General features: G+C 55.5%; 1 protein-coding gene across 2 annotated transcripts in view; it reads left to right on the forward strand.

Moving 5' to 3' along the window:
- Positions 1–11,995, forward strand: part of CAMKK1 (calcium/calmodulin dependent protein kinase kinase 1) — an 80,358-nt gene extending 68,363 nt beyond the window's left edge. For both annotated transcript variants that reach the window (XM_020964683.2, XM_020964684.2), the window contains 5 exons: positions 149–222; positions 3,530–3,617; positions 4,582–4,710; positions 5,900–5,997; positions 9,203–11,995. In XM_020964683.2, the coding sequence (XP_020820342.1) occupies positions 149–222; positions 3,530–3,617; positions 4,582–4,710; positions 5,900–5,997; positions 9,203–9,260 (447 nt within the window). In that variant the 3' untranslated portion in view covers positions 9,261–11,995. The remainder of the gene's footprint in view (positions 1–148; positions 223–3,529; positions 3,618–4,581; positions 4,711–5,899; positions 5,998–9,202) is intronic.
- Positions 11,996–18,997: the final 7,002 nt, after the last annotated feature.

An 18,997-nucleotide genomic window follows, 5' to 3' on the forward strand; every position in this document is an offset into this window, starting at 1 on the left:
AGCTGTCATTCTGTAGGTGTCCCCTCCTCAGCCTCAGCTGTCCCCTGCCCAGGGCACACTCAGGCTGTGGACGCTGTCAGCCTCCACCATGTTCATCTCACACCCTGTCTCCAGATGGCCCCTCCTAAAGCCCACCTCTGCTTTCCAGTGCCCTTTCATTGATGATTCCATCCTGGCCCTCCACCAGAAGATCAGGAAGGAGGAAGTGGGATTCCCAGAGCAGTAAGTAAGCTCCCCCGAATGGGCAGAGGCAAGGTCTGGCCCCAGCAGGGACACCTGGTCTCTGTTCCTCCCCCCCCTCCCCCACCCCACCTCTCTGTCTCTTGTTTCCAAGGTGTGCTCACAGCCCAAGTTACCATTAAGAACCACTGGGCAGAGATGGCCCTGAGGGCTTACCAAAGTGGGGCTGGAGGTTGGACCCAATGCCATGGGACAAGTGGAAAGCAAACAACTTGGGGTCAGAGGACCTGGGTTCAAATCCTGCCATGTTCTAGCTGTGTGAGGTTCAACCATTCACTTCACCTTTGTGGAACTCAGTTTCCTCATCTGTAAAATGAGGACCTGGCCTCTGGGGTCCTGTTCAGCTCCAGTCCTGTGGTCTTCTGAGCTCTGAGGTCATGCCTGCCACAGCCAGTCTACCAGTCTTGCCTGGCAGGGATTGGGGGGCAGGGGCATGGCTTCCTGTGGCTCCACAGTTCTCACCACAGAGGGGAGTCTGAATCCTGCTTCCAGGTGAGGCAGGTCCCTCCATCCCAGCTGCTTGCTCATGGCTGCTCCCACCCATCCCAGTGCCCAAGTGCTAAAGCTCAGTGTTGTCTCTGTCTCTGGTTCTGTGGTTGCCCCCTGTGGTCTCCTCCATCAGCCCCCTCTGCCCTCATTCCCACTGCTCCTGGGCTTACTCAGGCCCCTTCTACCCGCTGGCCTGGTAAGGAGCCAGGCCTTCCCTGTCTCCACCCCACCTTGTCCTGCCCACCTCTGACAGATATCGCTCACAGGCAGTTCTGATTTCAGGATTCCTCTGCCTTCCCCTCACCCCCACCATTATCTATGGAATAAAGTAGAAAAACTGGAGGTGGCATTCAAGGCCCTCCCCAGTCTGGCTCCTCTCCCGCTCCCTTAAAGCTTTATTTTGTTTTTAAATTTTTAATTTTTTTTTAAGGCAATTGGGGTTAAGTGACTTACCCAGGGTCACATAGCTAGTAAGTGTCAAGTATTTCATCTGAGGCCGAATTTGAACTCAGGTCCTCCTGACTTCAGGGCTGGGGCTCTATCCATTATGCTATCTAGCTGCCCCTCCAGCTTTATTTTGTAAGGCCCCTCTTTGCGTCCTCCGTGTTTCAGCCCAAACCGGCGACTCACTGGGAGCAGGGCTTTCCCACCTCAGCATCTAGTCCTTCCATCCCACTGCCCAGAGCATCCTGCCCACCTGCTCAGCTTTGGCCTGCCCCTCAGCACCTAAGCCAAATGCCACCTTCTCCAGGAAGCCCCCCCCTTCCCCTGGTCAGGACCAAAAATGAGAGGGGCCACCCCACCTCCCCCCACCCTCCAGTCCTTCTCCAATGGCCTCATGAGTGACATTTGCCTTTGTGGGGTGGGTGTCACATCCTCACACCAGACAGCTCAGTGGTGACAGGCACAAGGTCCTCAAAAGGATATTTGTTAAGCTGACCCAAAAGGCTGGTCCGGAGTTGCAGCCTTAGGAGGCTTGGATTCCTTCATATGCCCAGGGCCTTCTAAGGAGGGGCCCAGCAGCCCCTGGAAAGGCGGGGCCTCCTCCTGCCTGTAGAGTTGGAAATGATACTGCCCCAGGCAGGGGAGGAGGGAGGCAGCCCCTGGCCCCATTACAAGCTCAGAATGTCAGCCTCCTACTTGGGGCAGGGCAGGGGGATGGGCTCATGGGCTATGGGAGAGCTGTGAGTCACTGTGGAGGGGATAGAGACTCTGCCCCAGGCCTCGAGGAGAATTCCTGTGCACTCCTGGGTACCACAGGGGACCCCCTGAAGATGGGGGGGGGGTTGGTGGGGGCAGGCTCAGTCTAGGGCTGACACGATGACACTCCAAGAAGCTGTTCCCACCCTGATGAGGTGACTGGGGAAAGCCAGCCCAGCATTGGCGCTTTGTCTGGCTCATAAGATCCTCTCTCTTTGCTTGGGGGGGGGGGGGGGCGTGTCTCCAGCCTTCTGGTGGAAAGCTGCTGACCCCTACTGGCCTGACCAGCAGCGAGATTTCCCAGGTTTCTGGTGATGCCTCCACACGAATGAGGCATAAAACAACCCCCCAACATTAGCAGGTATCAAATGCCGCCCCCCAGCTCAAACAGCTGGTTTTGTGCGGTCATTTCCGGCCGCTGGCCTACCCCGCCACGGCCCCTCGGCCTTGCTTTGGGTCCCATTACCTGAGATGTGGCGATGACCCCTCCCCTGCACAGCCTGCCCCACCTGCTGCCGATTAAAGTCTGGACCCCACTAGGCTTCTGGAGGCTCCCTCCCCCAAGGCTTAGGAATGGGCCCATGGAGGATCCCACACCGTCATTAAGGCTGGTTCCATTCCACTGAACCCGGTGCGAGCTAAGAGCTTGGGGGGCCCTTCAGGAGCATCAGGATCCCCAGACTCAGCCTGGACCTTTCACAGTGCTGGACGGCCTTGGGATCTGCTCGGAGAGGGGCCGATTGCTGGCCTCTGTGACTCTCAGATGCCCTGCCCCACCCATCAGGGTGCTGCAGCCTTGCAGGGAGAGCCCACTCTGGCTTTGCCCAGAACCCCTCCTGTTCTCTGGGTTGGGCCCAGGCGCCTTTCTCTCTAGTCACTGGCAGTCAACACTGACGCTCCAATGAGCAGAATGTCTTCAAAAGCCAAATGGCCTTAATGGGGCTGATGAGGGAAGCCCGTGAAGGTGTGAAGGAGAGCTGGGTGAGGTGGTGAGTTCCCCGCCACCGCCCAACCCCCAAGAGGGGCCATCAGCCAGAAATTGGATGACCCTGTGTCTGAGGTGCTCAGTGAAAGGCCCCAAAGCTCCCCAGTGACTCTGCTGAGGCTGCTGGGGGCGCCAGAGTGCACAGAATGCTGGGCGGGGAGACAGGAAGAGCCAAGTTCAAATCCAGCCTGAGACGCTTACCAGCTGGGTGACCCTGGACAAGTCATTGAACCTGTCTGCCTCAGTTTCCTCTACCGCAAAATGGGGATCATAACAGCACCTACCTCAGAGGGTTGTTGTGAGATAATAATTGTAATTTGCTTAGCCTTGCACATAGTAGGTGCTACATAAATGTTTATTCCCTCCCTCCCCTCTCCACAACCCCACTTCACAGGACAGGAAACTGAGGCTAAGAGCAGGAAAGGTGCCCACCGAGGGTCCTGTCTCCATGGCCAAACCCAGAGCGCCCTCCCCAACATGGCAGAGCCTGGCCTTGTGGATTCCAAGGCTATGGCTGCCAGCCAGGACACGGGCCAGAGCCCCACCCGGGCAGGGATGCTTTTACTGGCCTGGCTTAGGGCTGCTCTTCCTGCCATACCCTTTCCTTCCTTACAGGCCCCCGATCAGTGAGTCACTCCAGGACCTGATCCTCCGGATGTTGGACAAGAACCCCCAGACAAGGATTGTGATCCCTGAAATCAAGGTGAGTGCACTGAGCCTGGATCCTCCTGGAGCCCAGGGGCAGCTTCCCATGCTCAACCCAGCCTCCTCTTGTATGCATCTCCACTCTCTGATGACCTCCCTGTCGCCCCCTCCATCACCCTCTCCTGGTGCCACCTCCTCTGCGACCCCTAATGCCCGCCTATCCGTTTGGGTGAGGCATTGAGCCTTATGCTGTCATGAGACTGAGGCTGACTCACACACTGCCTCCTTACACTCCTCTGCCACCCCGTACTTCTGATGCCATTTGCCAAGACCCATCTCTGCCCTCCTTCCTTCCCCATGCCCTCCTGTCTCCTCCCATAGTTTGCCCCCTCACTGGACCCTCTTCTCTCTCACATCACTCCCTCATGTCACACTTCATACAAGTGTCTCTTTTGTGTATGTATGTGCCTTTGACCCTCTCTAGACAGTTTTGAGCTCCATGAGGCAGGGGCTGTCAGAGGTGAGGATGAGGATTCAACTGGGGGCTTGTGGAGAAGGGACAAATTCACCAAAATAAGGACCAAAAAAGAGGAGAGGGTAGCCAAGCAGAACTGAGGGCCCAGCCGAGGCCAAAGCCCGTAAATGTAGAGTGAGACAGATTGGCTTGATTTTGTATATGGGTTCCAGGAGTAAGAGGATTGGATGGGGTGGGACTTAGCCTGCACTGGGGGGCCAGCAGTCAGAAGAGGGCAGGGAGTTGGGGGACAAGGCGTCCGGAGTTGGGTTCCCTTGAGGTATAGAGGCAAGAGAAGGTGGACTAGGGGAGCAGGGGTGGAGGGGAGGTCACTGAGCGTGGCAGAGGTGGCAGAAAGGAAGTCAGAAGCTGGAGGGCAGAGCTGTGGAGGGAGGACTTGAAGGTGGTGAGGTCCGAGATGCGGGGAGTCAGAATGTCAGGGGGATTGCTGCCCCCACCCAGGCTGTGCTTGCTGACAAAGACCCTCCATTGCTTCCCTCTCATGAAGTTACACCCCTGGGTGACCAAGAATGGAGAGTACCCTCTCCCCTCCGAGGAGGAGCACTGCACTATTGTGGAGGTAACAGAGGAGGAGGTGAAGAACTCGGTCAAGCTGATCCCTCGGCTGCCCACTGTGGTAAGCAAGCAGGAGCTGTCCGTGGTTCTGCTCGCTGAGAGCCCCTCCCCCCAGGGAGCTTGTTCAGCGTTTGGGGGGAGCCTGCAGAGGGGTAGGCTTGAAGAGCTCTCTCAGCTTCTGTGGGAGAGAAGTCAAGCAAACGAGAGCTTTCTAGGGGAAAGTCACACACGCTGCCCTTGCTGATTCAGCCTGATGGGGGTGGGAAACAACTGTAGTGGCCCTAGGGAGATGTAGAACCTGCTGAATGATTGGCACTTCTGCGCCCGATGGAGAGGCTGGCAGTGTTGTGGCCAAAGAGCAGCTCAACTGAAGTAATCTGGCCAAGGGGCGATGCCAGAGGTCGACAGCGGTTCACTTTCTGAAGTAGGGTGGACGAGCACCCTTGTTCTCAAGATTTCACTACTGATTTGTTCAGCAAGCCTTTCAATATAGAGTTCACACAAGCTGGAAACCTAGTCAGCCTCGCCCAGCCCAAGAGAATTCCTAATGAGTAGAGTTTGAATGAGTCAGATTCGACATTTTCCTGAGGCAGGGCGGCATTTGAACTCATGCCTTCCTGACTCCAGTCCAGCACTTGATTTCCTATGCCTCCCAAGCATGGAGGAAGGGAGCCTGGCTGTCCTTGTTAGAGAGGAATTGGCATGATTGGTTCTGAGAAGATAAAAGGTTGAAGGGACCTGAAAGTGAAAAACCTTCAGAAGGAGGCCATGTGGCCTGTGGAGGGAGTCCTGGCCTTGGAGCCAAGGGGCCTGGGATTCGGTTCTGGGCCCCCCACTCCCTGGTGCGGGATCTGGGCAAATCCCTCCACCTCCAGGGCCTCAGTTTCCCCACCTGTAAAATGAGTCTCTCGGCCTTCAAGGGGCCCCTGCCTTCTTAGTCTGTGGCTCAGAAACAGCAGGACTAGCCTGATTTGCTCCAACTTTATCGTCACCACCTGGGTCTAAACTGACCCAAACAGAGCACTGCTCCACTCCTTGGGCCCTTGAATAGATGACTGATCTCTGCTGTCATGGTCAGAAATGGATTTTCAGAATGGGTGAAGATTCAATTCTGTGTCTGAAATGGGATGCCAGCCCATATCCAGCTAAAGATGCCTGGCCCATGAAGTGAGTGCTGGCTATAAACAGCGCCCTCCACGGGCAGCGCACAGCCTGACAGTGCCCAATACCTTTTACCCCCTCCTCTCCAGATCCTTGTGAAGGCCATGTTAAGGAAACGTTCTTTTGGGAATCCATTTGAAACCCACTTCAAATCAGAGGGCAGGTCTCCGTCAAGAACCTTATTAAAGTAAGTCATGGGCTGGGGGAGGGGCGATGCTGCATGGAATCATCACACTTCTGTAGAGAAGTGGTCTGGACACTGGGGCTGTTTGCAAAGTCTCCCCTTATCTGGGATACATTTGGTATGGTTGCAGCTCTGGTTAACACCAGGGAAGAACAAGCCAGTGCCCAGAGGCAGGGAGGTGAGGGTCGCCCCCAGCAGACCTCCTCTGCAGCAATGGTTCAGTGCTGGGGGCCATGGTTTGAGAAGGACCTTAGTGAGCTGTGGACTGTGAGCAGAGGAGGGCAGGCAGCATGGTGAGGGCCTGGAATCTAGGCTGCGTGGGGATCAGCTGAAGGAACTGGGGAGGGGAGGAGTCGAGGGCACATAAAGTCTGCCACGCGGGCAAGGAATTATCCTTCTCCTGCTTAGCACACCAGGAGCGATGGCAGAAGGAAGGTCAAAGGGGTAAGCTGAGGCCTGACATGAGGAAGAGCTGCCTCACAGTGACCTGAGATGACTCAGGAGGCAGTGAGCTCCCTGTCACAGGAGGTCCAAAGGCAAGGCCGGCCGGCCCCCTTTCAGGCGTGGTGGATGAGGATGAGCCTTTCAGGTCCTGGTTGGATGGGATGGGAAGCCAGCACTCACAGGTTCTGAGCCTGGAACTTTCCACCTGCCCCTTCTAGGTGTCCTTCTGTTGACTGCTTATTACTTAGAAGAAAGCTGCATTGAGACAGAATAAATCTCTAGTGGGAGTGCCCCCTGCCCTGCCCCAGCCAAGCTCTGGCATGTTCTGAGGCCAAGGATGCCCCTGCTTGTACACCCCCCCCCATCCCCACCCACATCACTATTGGCTTATCCTTGGATTTCTCAGCCACTTCACAAAAAGCCAGGACCCTAGGGCCTGTCTGACCACTGCCAGGCACCTTTTGGCTGAAGGTCAAATGCACAGGGACCACCTGCCCCTTTGGGTCATTCTTGAAGTCACTTCACTTGTTTTCAAAGCCAGAGCATGGAGGGAAGTCAGGCCTGGTTGTTAGCCAGGGTGCCCCAAGCTGCCTCAGCAAGATGCCCCACCCCCACCCCAGGAACCCAGGAAATGCTCCTCAAAGGTATCTTGACTGTTCATGCCCTGGAATCACTCAAGGAAGAGCCCCAGGGTGGCAGTGCCCTGTGCGTTTGCTCTTTGGCCAAGGCGTGCCCTCAGTCTGGGTTCTCCTGGCCCGGCTGCCCAAGCACTATTTTCTCTGAAAATCAGCAGGGGCAGGGGCAGGGGCAGCTGGCTCAGAGACAGTGGCACTGGAGTCACCCCAGAAAGAATATCCTTGTGGCTAAAAACCCAAAAGGACACGTTTCCATTTCCATGTTTGACTTTGATCTAGATGCCCACAAGCTTACATGGTGAGTCAACCCAGGGGCTGCTGGGGCTGGACCAGTGCTGTCTCGGACCTTAGCCAAGAATGGTAGCCACTGGCGGCCACTGATCTCGTGCATCTCCTCCAGACCCACCCCCTTCTCTGGGGTCCTCTCTAGGAACCTGCCTGCCACCAAGGGCTGGCCCCCAGACCTCCCCTCCCCAGCCTGGCAGCCACGACCTCCCTGAGGGCACAGGCAGAGGGCACCTCTCCCTTAGCTCCCTCTCGGTTCTCCATGCTCATGCACCTGCCTCCTATGTTTCTTCATGAAGGCTGCCATGTGGATAATAGGCAGAAGCATAGTCAGTAAGGGTGAGAGTACAATGTGCATCAGCCAGAGTCCTGATAGGATTTCATCGTCCACTTGGTAAAGGGAAGCAGAGGGAGAAGGGGCTCAGAGCCGGGAGAGGGAGTAGGCAAGCTGCTTTTCCCCTCCCACCCCTGCCCTTGGCTTCCCCCCCCCCAACCCTGTGCTTCCTCCTCCCTGCCCTGGGCTCGCTCTCACTCACTGCAGGTCCTTTGCCCTCTCCTCTCCAATAGATACAATGTCTTTAGGTCCCTGCAGCCTCTTCAGAAACACTGTCACTGGCTTTCAGCTGCCCCGTTTAATAAAGTGGATTATTTCCTGGCCAGTAACCTCTGCTAGAGCTTTCTATGCACTCATGGCTCTGGGGGTTAGGGAAGGAGAGAGGATAAGAGCTCTGTAGCTCCCAGGTTCACAGTTAGAAGTGACCTTATCATAACTGTAAGCGCTCTCCAACCCTCAGCTATGAACACCTCCCCACCCAGCAAAAAAAAAAAAAGCCCCAACCCTGCCTGTCTACCCAAGAAGTATGGCCTGTCCCCTCTCTGGGGTTCCGCCCCATCTGAGGAGCTATCTCACTTGTGAGTGCCACAGTTTAGGAAGGCCATGGACTGGCTGGGAAGTGTTCAGAGGAGGCAGCCAGGAGGGGCAAGCCTGGTATCCATGCCATGGGAGGATGAACTGGGGAAGCCAAGGGCATTTCTCTCTGGAGAGACCTGACTGGCATCTCCAAGCATCTGGAAGGCTGTCGTCCACACAGGACTCATCCTGTCCTGCCTGTTCTCCAAGGGCAGACCTCTGAGCACCAGGAGAGGCAGACCTGGGCTGCCTGACAACTGCAGGTGTCCCTGTGTGGAGAGGGTTGCCTCAGGAGCCAGTGGGCCCCCCTCACCGAGGGCCTTAAGCAAAGACTAGACCACTCCTGGTCCAGGAGGTTGTAATGGGCTTTTGGCTTCAGGACAGCTTGGCCTGGATGGTCTTGGGGCCCCTCCCAACAGTGCAGTACTCTGATTACCCCTTTCCTACTTGGCTCCAGGGTGCAGAGCTAGGATCACGGGTGAAAACTGCTCAGAGACTGCCTCAACTCATATAAGGAGGGGCCTCCAAGGAATCCTGTCCCCCAGGCAGCCCTCTTCACTCTGGGAGGAGTCCTATCCTGTCTCTCCCAGGCAGCCCTCTTCACTCTGGGAGATGTCCAGCCCAAATTAGGTTCTTTGCATCCCCCCCACCAAGGGGACAAACTGAATCTGGCTGAACCTTCATCCATGAGATGGCCCTTCCCATACCTGAACCCACTCTTAAGTTTCCTCCTCTCAGGCAATATTATCCAGAAGCCCAGTCCTCAAGGTCAGGGGTATTATTTATAATACATTAGTAAGTATGACAGGAGCAGAGCCCCAGGGCTGGTTTTGCTAATTGTTTTGGGGAGGAGGAAATTGCCCAGATTTAGCCAGGGAGGTGGCAGTCACTGTCCTCATCTCTGGTGCTGACAGGCTCCCTTCCCACAATGCAGGAAAGAAGAGTGTAACAAAGATGTGCCTGACCCCCATGAGGACCAGCCTGCCTCCTGAGCCCCCCACAGCCCCCTCGGGGGTCCTTGCACTGCTGCTGTCACCTCTCATCCTGGGATCATGCACCCACCCCCATAAAGGTTGTGAAACACCCTCCCCCAAAGGGGAAGAGAAGGGACACGTAGGGGGAGGGGGGAGGGGAGGAGCAGGTGCTGGCTGGCCAGGGAGCTTTGGGGACATTGTTTACAGCGACGCATGGGCCGAAATCCTGTCCTGCTGGCCTTCCCCAGCCCCGGAGCCTGGGCCTCATCTCCATCGTGCTTGAGCCCCTACAGCCTTCAACATCTTGACTGATGAATGTGTTTAATTTAGAATTCTAGGGGAAACGGAGCTTTCCCCCACCCCAGCAGTGGTGGGTGGGACCTAGAATGTGGGAGAGGAGGAGAGAATTATGTGGGGTTCCCACAGCTTCAGTCTCACGGCCTATCTAGCGGAATGTGACTAGAATGAGGAAGCTGCTGACGGTGTAGATATTAACGATGACCTCTCCCCTATCCCCCCTTCCCCCAAAAACATCCAGAAGGGCCCTATGTTTACAACGGGGAGTGATCCTCTACCCACCTAGCCCGTTACCACCCTCCACTCCTCTCTTTTGTTACTGTCCAAAGCCTGCGCTGCAGGAAACAGCGCTTGGCAGAAGGCTGTGCTCTACAGCAACCTCGACCCCCAGGAGCCTGATGTGGGCGTGGTAACACCCCCCTGACCTGGGGGAATTAGTAAGCGATGGTGTAGGACAATACCCTGGCTGTTCTTGAGTAGAGGACAGGAGATTTGGGAAGGCCCGCTGAGGGCTGGGCTGAGTCCTCTGGAATAACTGGAAGTAGAACCCTTTCCCCAAATCTTTAAAACTTGAGAATTACCAGTCTGTTGCTTCCCTGCCCTCCTGGTACCATTTGGTCCTACAAGTTCCAAATGTCCCCAGTGCAAGTCAGCCACTGAGCTGACTTGGAGACACCCGTTCTGAACAAAAGCAGTGTGAGATAGAATATCAGGAAAGAAAAAGCTGACTGGGGTTGAGTGGCCTGGATCTTCTGTGGGCTTGGGTCAGTACAGCCACTCAGGAAGGGCCTCTCTCTCACCTCGGGGCCCGAGGTTACCGGACGGCCAAGTTTTGTACTCAATTGGACCAAACGTTAAAGGACACCACATGAGGCCCCCAGGGCACTTCTTGCTGTTGCTGTGGTAAACCAGGAAACTGAATGTCGGGCCTCCTTCAGCCAGCCAACCCTCCCTGTGCAGCCCCAGAGCTGAGCTGTGGGCCCCTGGCAGGCTGTCTCTTCTGCACTCAGGCCACTTCTATGCAGATGCTGCTTGATTTGGGGTGCTAAGAAGAGTGTCAGTGTCTAAGCTTCTTGTTTAAGTGCTGTTCATTAGGTCAAGAGCACCAGTTGTTGGGGCCTGAGGGCCCCAGTGGGAGATGTGCCAGGGCCCCACCCTAGGGGGAGCCCCCAGGCCAACACCCAGAGACCACCAAGCTTGCAAAGCCCTGACTCCTGCCAGACACAAGAGCGAGTTTAAAACGGGAACGTTCTGCCACCCAATGCCTAGAAAACACGCTCATCTACACGTTTCTGTCCTTCCAAGTACAGCACATTCAGAAACCAGGGAGTTCAAAGGAAACTCCTGTGGGATCCGTGAGGTTGAAAACAAGGAGGACTGAAGCCCAAGGGCTCCCCAAACAGGCACACATGCTTTCTCCTCACACCTGTTTCCACACGTGTGCACGCTCTATGCATGACGTGTATTATAATGTAGATCTTCTCATATATCAGCCTCTCTATTCACTCTCAAGAGGTGGAGGGTGAGATAGAAGAGAAACCTCAGATGGGAGCTCCTTAAGAGGACAGAGACCTCTGTACAGTCCCAAGGCCTGTCACAGCTGAGGAAACAGGCTTCTCGGAGAGAGCCACATGGGTGGGAAGCAGAGCACGCACCCATGAGAGGCCCGAGGAGGCCACATCTGGGAGCCCAGGGGGCACTGTCCTCTGGTACTTGCTTATGGGTGAGTTTGGGGAGGACCTGGCTCCCTTTGTCCCCTGCTCCCAAGAGCCATGTAGAGGAAGGCAGCCTGGTTGGTTAGGAAAGATTTCCATGTTTGTGAGCCCAGGTGCCCAGCAAGGCCTCCACCTTGTGGGCTGGACCCACAGGGGCATCTACGCCCCCTGACTCAGTGGCCAAGCAGACCTGAGTGACCCACAAAGCAGGGTCTGGTCCCATGGACCCTGAGCGAGTTCCAGGAGCTCCTTTCCCCCATCCCCCTCCTCACCTGAGGGTTCCTCCCATGCCCTTTCCTCATCTGAACACCTTCTCGTCTTTGCCCTGCCTCAGCTGCTAGCCCTTGACGCTTTTAACGGGTGTCCCTGGTTCTCAGTGCTGGGGCCTGCTGACCACCTCACCTAGGCACACACACAAGCTCTGACCTCATGCAGGGCTCTTGGGCAGGGTTTTGGCTGGATTCCATGGCTCCCCAGGCACACACTGGGAATCCCTCCGGAGCCAGCCTGAGCGACTGGGGTGAAGCCCACTCAGATATCTGACTTGTCCTGAGATCTCGAAAGGGCTGCCTGGGGAAGGAGGGATCAGAAGTGCTCATTGGGGGCCACTTTCCACAGGGCCTCCATTTGGAGCCAGCCTTGGAAGGAGCTGGGGGAAATGGACTATATGTGTATTTGGAGAATTGTGGCCAGATGGCATGGAAACCTGTACATACTTATTAAAATGTAAATATGCAAACACCAATGTCTCCTAATCTCTCCCCAACCTGTGCCTATGCGTGTGTGTGTGTGTGTGAGAGAGAGAGAGAGACAGAGACAGAGAGAAGGGAGAGAGAGAGAGAGAGAGAGACAGAGAGAGAGAGAGAGAGAGAGAGAGAGAGAGAGAGAGAGAGAGAGAGAAGAAAAGGGGAAGGAGGGAGGGAGGGAGAGAGAGAGGAGGGAAGAGACAGGAGAGAAAGGAAGAGGGGGGGAGAGAGAGAGTGAGAGAGAGAGAGAGAGAGAGAGAGAGAGAGAGAGAGAAAGAGAGAGAGAGAGAGAGCCAGCGAGCTCAGGTGGGCACTGGAATTCAAGGCCCGACCTATCAATGAGAAGGCTTTTTCCGTGGCCTAGTGGGAAGGACCAGCACTCATTTGTCTGAGGACGCTCCCATGCTCAGGTTTGGGAACAAAGCCCATGGCCCTGATGGGGGAGCCCACAGCCACAGTGTGGCACACCATGCCCTTGACAGCGGAGCCCCCAGCCACAATGGTGGAGCCCACCGCCACGATTGCAGAGCCCACAGCCACAGTGGTGGCACGCCATGCCCACGACAGCCAAACCCACGGCCTGGGCACATGCAGACATGGCTGGAGCGGCCCGCTTCACAGACATGTTAGCATGTTTCCCAGCACAGGGCGGTCTCCGGCAACCTCGTGACTCCTGGCTTTGCTCTGCAGCCTGAAGAATGGGTCCGTTCCTTCTTGGAGGGGCACGAAGACCCCCCCTCACAAGGTCTCCCTTCTGGCCTGGTCCTCATGTGGCACAGCCTCCAGGCCCTCCGCCCTCCTGGCCGCCCTCGGGGCTCCCACCATCGGGGCAGAGAGCAGTGGTTCTTTGGGCTGGTACTTCACACTACTCATAGTGAGCTTGTGGTCCACCCCTACCCCCAGATCTTTTCCATACAAACCACTGTTCTAGCCCAGGGGTGGGAAACCTGAGGCCTCGAGGCCACATGTCATCCCCCAAGTCCTCAAGTGCGGCCCTCTGACTAAACTTGAACTTCACAGAACAAAGCCTTTTATTAAGAGGAGCCTGAGCGCGCACGGCCCGCTGGGCACACCATCACGTCAAGCACGTCACGTTACGTCAGTCACGCCAAGTCAGGGTGGGGCACAGACTGGCCCGGCGCACTTCCGTGCGCGCCAGGAAAACAGGAAGCGAGGACTGCGCCGACCAATCAGAAGCGGTGAGCGGGTTCCTCCGGTTTCCGCGGTGAGCGGGTTCTTCCGGTTTCCACGTAGCGCGCGACCTTCTTCCCAGCAGCCCCCGCTCCTCGGTCCGCTCTCACGAGCCGAAGGTTCCGGCCCCGCCCAGGATGAAGGCGGGGCCTCGCCACTGCCTGGTTACCACCCACCGCCCCAGATTCCCGCCGGAACAGCCCTTTACAGATGCTTGTTGTGCAAATGGGGAAACTGAGGCGGCCCAGAGAGGTGACAGTCGGGTGGCGGGCAGGTCCCAGGGTTAGCTGTCCGTCTCCAGCTCCTAAGGGGAGAAGACTTAAAAAACAAGCAAGCAAACTGATACCCTGTGGGTGCACCTGCAATCAAGGGACTGACAGCCCCGCCTGGAGTCAGGTGGACCTGAGTTCAAATCCAGCCTCAGACACTTCCTAGCTCTGTGAACCTGGGCAGGTCACTTAACCACTGACTGCCTCAGTTTCCAGTACCTACCTCCTGGGGCTGTTGTGGTGACATGGATATAGGACCTGACGTGTTAAAAAAAAATGCTCGTCCCTTCCTTCCCACGAATCAGCCCAGGTGTCTACAAGCAGTTTGAATGTGTGGTTAGAAAAAGGAAGGGGAGAAAATAAAAAAGAAAAAGGGAGGGGAAAAATAAAAAAGAAAGAAAAGGGGAGGGGAAAATAAAGAAAGAAAAAAGGAGGGGAGCCCAGAGCCCGGTGCCAGTGTTGGGGAGACGCCTGGACCGGGCTGGGCTGGGCCAGTCTCTAACCCCATGAGGACGAAGCCGAGACAGCGCCGGGAATCGGGCAGCCTTCCGTTAATTAGCTTCCTTAGCAGAAGTAGATTGGCCGCCAGGGATCATTCCGAAGTGCAGACAGAGATTACACACATACATCACAACGGGAAGGGAGGGGGGGAAGGTGGATCACAGACAGTCGTCCCCAGGGGTAGAGGGGTTTCCCAGACAAACCCACCAATGGAGAATGATACAGCAGCTCTGAGTCCCGTGGGTAACAGTGCTGCTCGTTACAGGGGTGGGGGGGGGAGATGGGGAGGGGGGCTCGGACCAGACTTCAGGGACGCGAACAGGTTCTGCAGTCGTTGACTCGCTTCACTCCGGGTCCGCAGGCATAGGGGAGCAGTGATTGTGAGCCTTGTCAGGGTTTGACCGATCAGTTCAAGCCGCTTGTGAGTCTGACTCAAAGCTGGAAGAGGCAATTCTTGAGAAAACTAAATTATGAGCGTATTCGTTACATGTATCATGTAGATTATTGTGAAAATCCTAATTCCCTTCACAGACGAAACAAAGAAGATGCCCACAGCGCAGGACTGCCACCTGTGTGGAGGGGGAGGGAGAGAAGCTGCCGAGTTGTAAGAAATTATGTAAATGTATTCAGGGAAGACCAGCGAGGACTGAGGTGACATGAAGGCAGCAGCAGAACCAGGGAACCGAGGGAAACATGATGACCACGACAAGGCGCGTGGGAAGAAAAAATCAGAACTGAATGGGGAGAGACAGAGACAGAGAGAGAGAAGTGGGAGAGACACAAAGACAGGGAGAAAGAGGGAGAGGGAGAGAGACAGAGAAGTGAGAGACAGAGAAGTGGTAGAGAGACAGAGACAGGGAGAGACACAAAGACAGAGGTGAGAGAGAGATAGGGAGAAAGAGGAGGTGTGTGGGGTTGACGTTCCCTAATAGAAATAGCCTGCTGCTTTCCAGTCACCCTTTAGGCTCGTTAGGGCAAAGCGGACGGCCGGTGTTTCACTGTGCCAACCTGGTACAGAGTCTAGCAGGCAGACACCCCCAGAAAAAAAAATCAGAAGGCGGTAAGTGCCCTGGGTGACAAAGGGGGCAAGAGGAGGGCATCTTGACTCGGTGGGCAAATCTGAAAGCCAGCCGGACCCCTGGCACAGGCCGGACAGAGAAGCCCTGACCCTCACGTTCCGCTCACTGGAAGGAGAGGAAGTCGCCCCGCTTGGGGTGGGGGTGGGGCTCACATGGGGGCTCCTGCTCGGGAGGCAACCCACGCCTCTGACCAGAAAACCTGCCCGCTGCGGGCTCTTTAGGCCCCTTTTTGTCCTTCCCGTGCCCAGAGTCCAATGCGTCGTGACCCCGGGCTCTCTGCAGCTGATGGATGAGGGGGCACCGGACCGAACCTGGGAGGTACCGGGGACCAATCATGACAGAAGGGAAAAGAGACCCAGTGGCCATCACCAGGTGTCCCCGTGTGCACTGGCACAAGCTTCCTCGGAAGTTTCTTCGGCAAAGAGGAATCACTGCCCAGAAAGCTGGACCAGTTCCTTAGTTGGCGGGAGTCGAAGACTCGTAGATGGGGAGCTGGGAGGGACCTCGGAACCAGCTCCGCTCATTTTACGGAAGAGGAAACAGAGGCCTGAGGCGCTCAAGTGATTTGCCTAGGGTCACCTGTGTAGCGAGTATCAGAAACAGCATTTGAACTCAGATCTTCCGACCCCAGAGCACCGCTGCATGCTGGGACTGTCTTGCTCCCTCCTCTTCTGCTAAGTACAGTTGACCAGCGTTTTGTTTGTACGAACCCCGATGACGGCAGACTGGCGGCTCCTTAGCCTTCTCTTCTCACACCAAGCAACCTCTCCTGCAGCTTTGTTTCAGCGGCCCTGCCTCATGTCCACAGTGGGGCCCCCCGCATGCCCGGTCGCCATTCCCGGTTCCCGTGACCGCGTAGAAGGTGTGTGGGGGAAGGTGGGGGTGGCGGGGTTTGGACAGCTTGTACCCAGGTGTGACTCCCGGGCTCACCGACCAGCGCTTTGAGAGGATGAAGACTCTCTCTGGCCAGTAGGCCGGACTTTGACAAGCGGGCTTAATACGTGTTGGTTGGTTGATTGCAAAGGCCTGGAGGTCTGTGAGGTCAGAAGCAGCACCCCCTGAATGGAGGGGGGGGGGGTCCCTGCAGCGCGTCGTTGGCGGAGATGTAACGTAAAGCGACCGCTTAGCAGTCTTGCAAAACGGCTTTACGGTTTGAGGAGGTTTCAGTGTCAGCCTCCCAGACGATTCGAAGAATCGCTATGAGTTGCTGGAGTCTGTGCTAACCGATCTGTTAATCCGCCCTGAGATTCTTTCACGCCCAGCATTCCTTTTGTATGTAGAAGTAAATGACCTGTCCATAGCCGGCCCGGATTGTGTGCTGAGTCCATCTTTTGCTCCCTCCTACCGAGCACTTTTTGGTGGACCTCAGGACTGAGGAGCCTTCATGTCTTCCGCAAGCAAAGGGGCCAAAGAGCACCCCTGGCGGGAGAACTCGAGGGGGCTCCCCTCGAACTTATCAGGGCCACAAGTGTTGAGGGTCTCATTCCAAGGACTGCTGATGGCTTCCCCTCTTTGGGGAGCCGGTGATTAAAGCTCATCTGACCTTATTTTCTTTCTTTTTTGAACTGAGCCAGCTTGTCCTATCATCTGGTAGGTTTAAAACTCCATTTGAACTGCTCTTGACATGGGTAGGATCCCCTGGGGAAATCAGGGTGCCCTATAGTGCAGAGACACAGGAGGGATCCTTGTCTCCACCATGAGTGTGAAAGGACCTCTGGACAAATCTTTGGGGTGCAGTATTGCCATAGGGCACTTCAGCTCGAATCCAACTGGAAGTCCAGACAAAATCCCTGTAGGAGTCCTGGAGTCAGATTGGCCTGTGTGCCAGGATGGCTTATGTCTGGCAGGAGAGTAAAGTGACTTTCATTGGAGCCTGGGCTCCTCAGCTTTGTGGGGAAAGCCCCCATCTTCTGGGAGCTCAGTAGGGTCAGGGTCTCCCTTTGAGGAAGGGAGGCTCAGATTTTTCCCTTTCTCTATGGTCTTGAGTTAGCACGCACCTTTTGTAAGAATAGACTTGGATCAGCTTTGCAAAATATCCTCTACTGAATTTGCCTGACTCCCAGATTTGTCTGACGCCACCCAGACTGTCAGACTTTACCGTCAATCCTCCTTCTTTCCCTCATTCCAGGCTAAACTCTACAGAGATCAGTGTTTCCTCAAGGCAAAGTGGGGATGGTCATGGGAGGAAAGATAAGTGAAACACAATTCATATCTTTGGAGGGAATTTCCCAGAGTTTCAAGTGGGGACATCAGAAGTCACATTTGGGATAAATCCATCACCCGATCTGTGACTGGTTTTACATTTTAAAGCCTAGGCTGAGGGATGGGAACAGGTGCTTCCTAAACCCCTGCAGCCCTGGCCTCATCCCTCTGCCCACCATCCCCCCACCCTGAACATGGCTCGCATCCAGTCTCTTTTACCAGTGGCCTGACACCCAGCCCACCTGATCCTTAAGTGCATTTTTAGCTTCTGCCCTAGGTCACAGGTTTAGCTGTAGAAGAGACCTTGGAGTCCAACCCCCTCCTTTCAGAGATGAGGACACTGATATTTGAGAGACTTGTCCAATGCCCAACTCGTGGCAGAGTCAGGATTTAAACTCGGGCCTGCTAAACTGCAGTCTGGTGTCCTTCCCACAGTACCACACTGCCTCTGGTTCCTAGTACCATTTCCCAGCAAAAATTCCACCACTCTGAGGATGGGCATGTGCGGGAACTATTGCTGTCCTGTATCCCTTTCCATTCTCCACGTCCTCCACAAGCTGATCTGTGGCTGCCTTTGCCCAGGGGTGGGCTGTGGGAGGCCAGACCTATGCCATCCCCTCCTTCCCCTTCCTCCATATCTCCGGGGGGGGGGGTCATCCCACAGTGCACCAGGGAAAGTGCCCGCCTGATGGAGCAGCCCAGCTCAGCCTTCCCCTGCCCTCCCCCAAGTCCAAATGAATTTCTCTTTTCAGTTGCCTTTCCCAGGGACTGGACAGCACAGGGCTGAGTGGAAGGCCAAAGGCCATAGCACTCGCCTGCATCCCTTGCTCTGGCCACAGGGTGGTGGGACAGGCTAAGGAGCTGCTTTATCTCCAAGGCTGTTTACTGAGCTGCCCTGGCCGGGGATCCTCTTCCTGTGGTTCTGATACAGCTAAACTGGGTAGAAGACTGATGGTCCAGTGGCTACTGCCCTTCCCAACCTCCCAGGCATCCTTTGGACCCCAGCTGCACTTGCCCAGGCCAGAGTCCAGAGCATCTGGGAACCTGGAGGTCCAGGGCAGATGGAAGGGGAATTTGAGAGAGAGCCTGGGAGCCAACCCAGGGCTAGCTGAAGAGGGGAGGAGATGCTGGAGAAGGGTTTGCAAAGTTACAAGATGGTGGGTCTTCCATTCGCAATGGCTGCTGCCAAAGAGTGTTTGCAAAGGGCAGTTATTTCCCTAGGAAGTGGTCTAGAAGAGAACCACCCCCGGGGTCATCCCCATAATCTTTTGTTCTTTGCTGCCCTCGAGGGATAATCTGCCTGTCCTTGGGCCCCAGGATTGTGCAAGAAGTGGGAAAACAGAACAAGATCCCAGATCATTAACAGAAGTGACTATAGAGTGAGGAAAAGGGGATGTGACTCACCCCAAAATCACAAGGTGGGATTTGAACCCTCAAGCTTTTGCAATCCTTGCAAGTCTCAATGGTCAGATCTTATCAGAACTGGAGCCCTCTTGGACTAAGTCCGAGTATTTCCTTCTCCTATCCTTATATCTCATAGCCTCTGAGCCAAATAGTGATCTTGAAAATGAGAGAGAATCAAATCCTGTATGTTTCTGCTGGACTAGGGATGCTAAGGCTAGGGTTAGGATTAAAGTTATCAGGTTAAGGTTAAGAAAAAGAAAAAGAGAAAAAGGGAAAGAGAGAGGGCAGGAAGAAGAAGAGGGGAAGGAAGGAGAAAGGAAGGAAGGATGGAAGGAAGGAGAAAGGAAGGAA

Source organism: Phascolarctos cinereus, unplaced genomic scaffold, assembly GCF_003287225.1.
Source record: "Phascolarctos cinereus isolate Bilbo 61053 unplaced genomic scaffold, phaCin_HiC Scaffold_7;HRSCAF=346, whole genome shotgun sequence".
NCBI lineage: Eukaryota > Metazoa > Chordata > Mammalia > Diprotodontia > Phascolarctidae > Phascolarctos > Phascolarctos cinereus.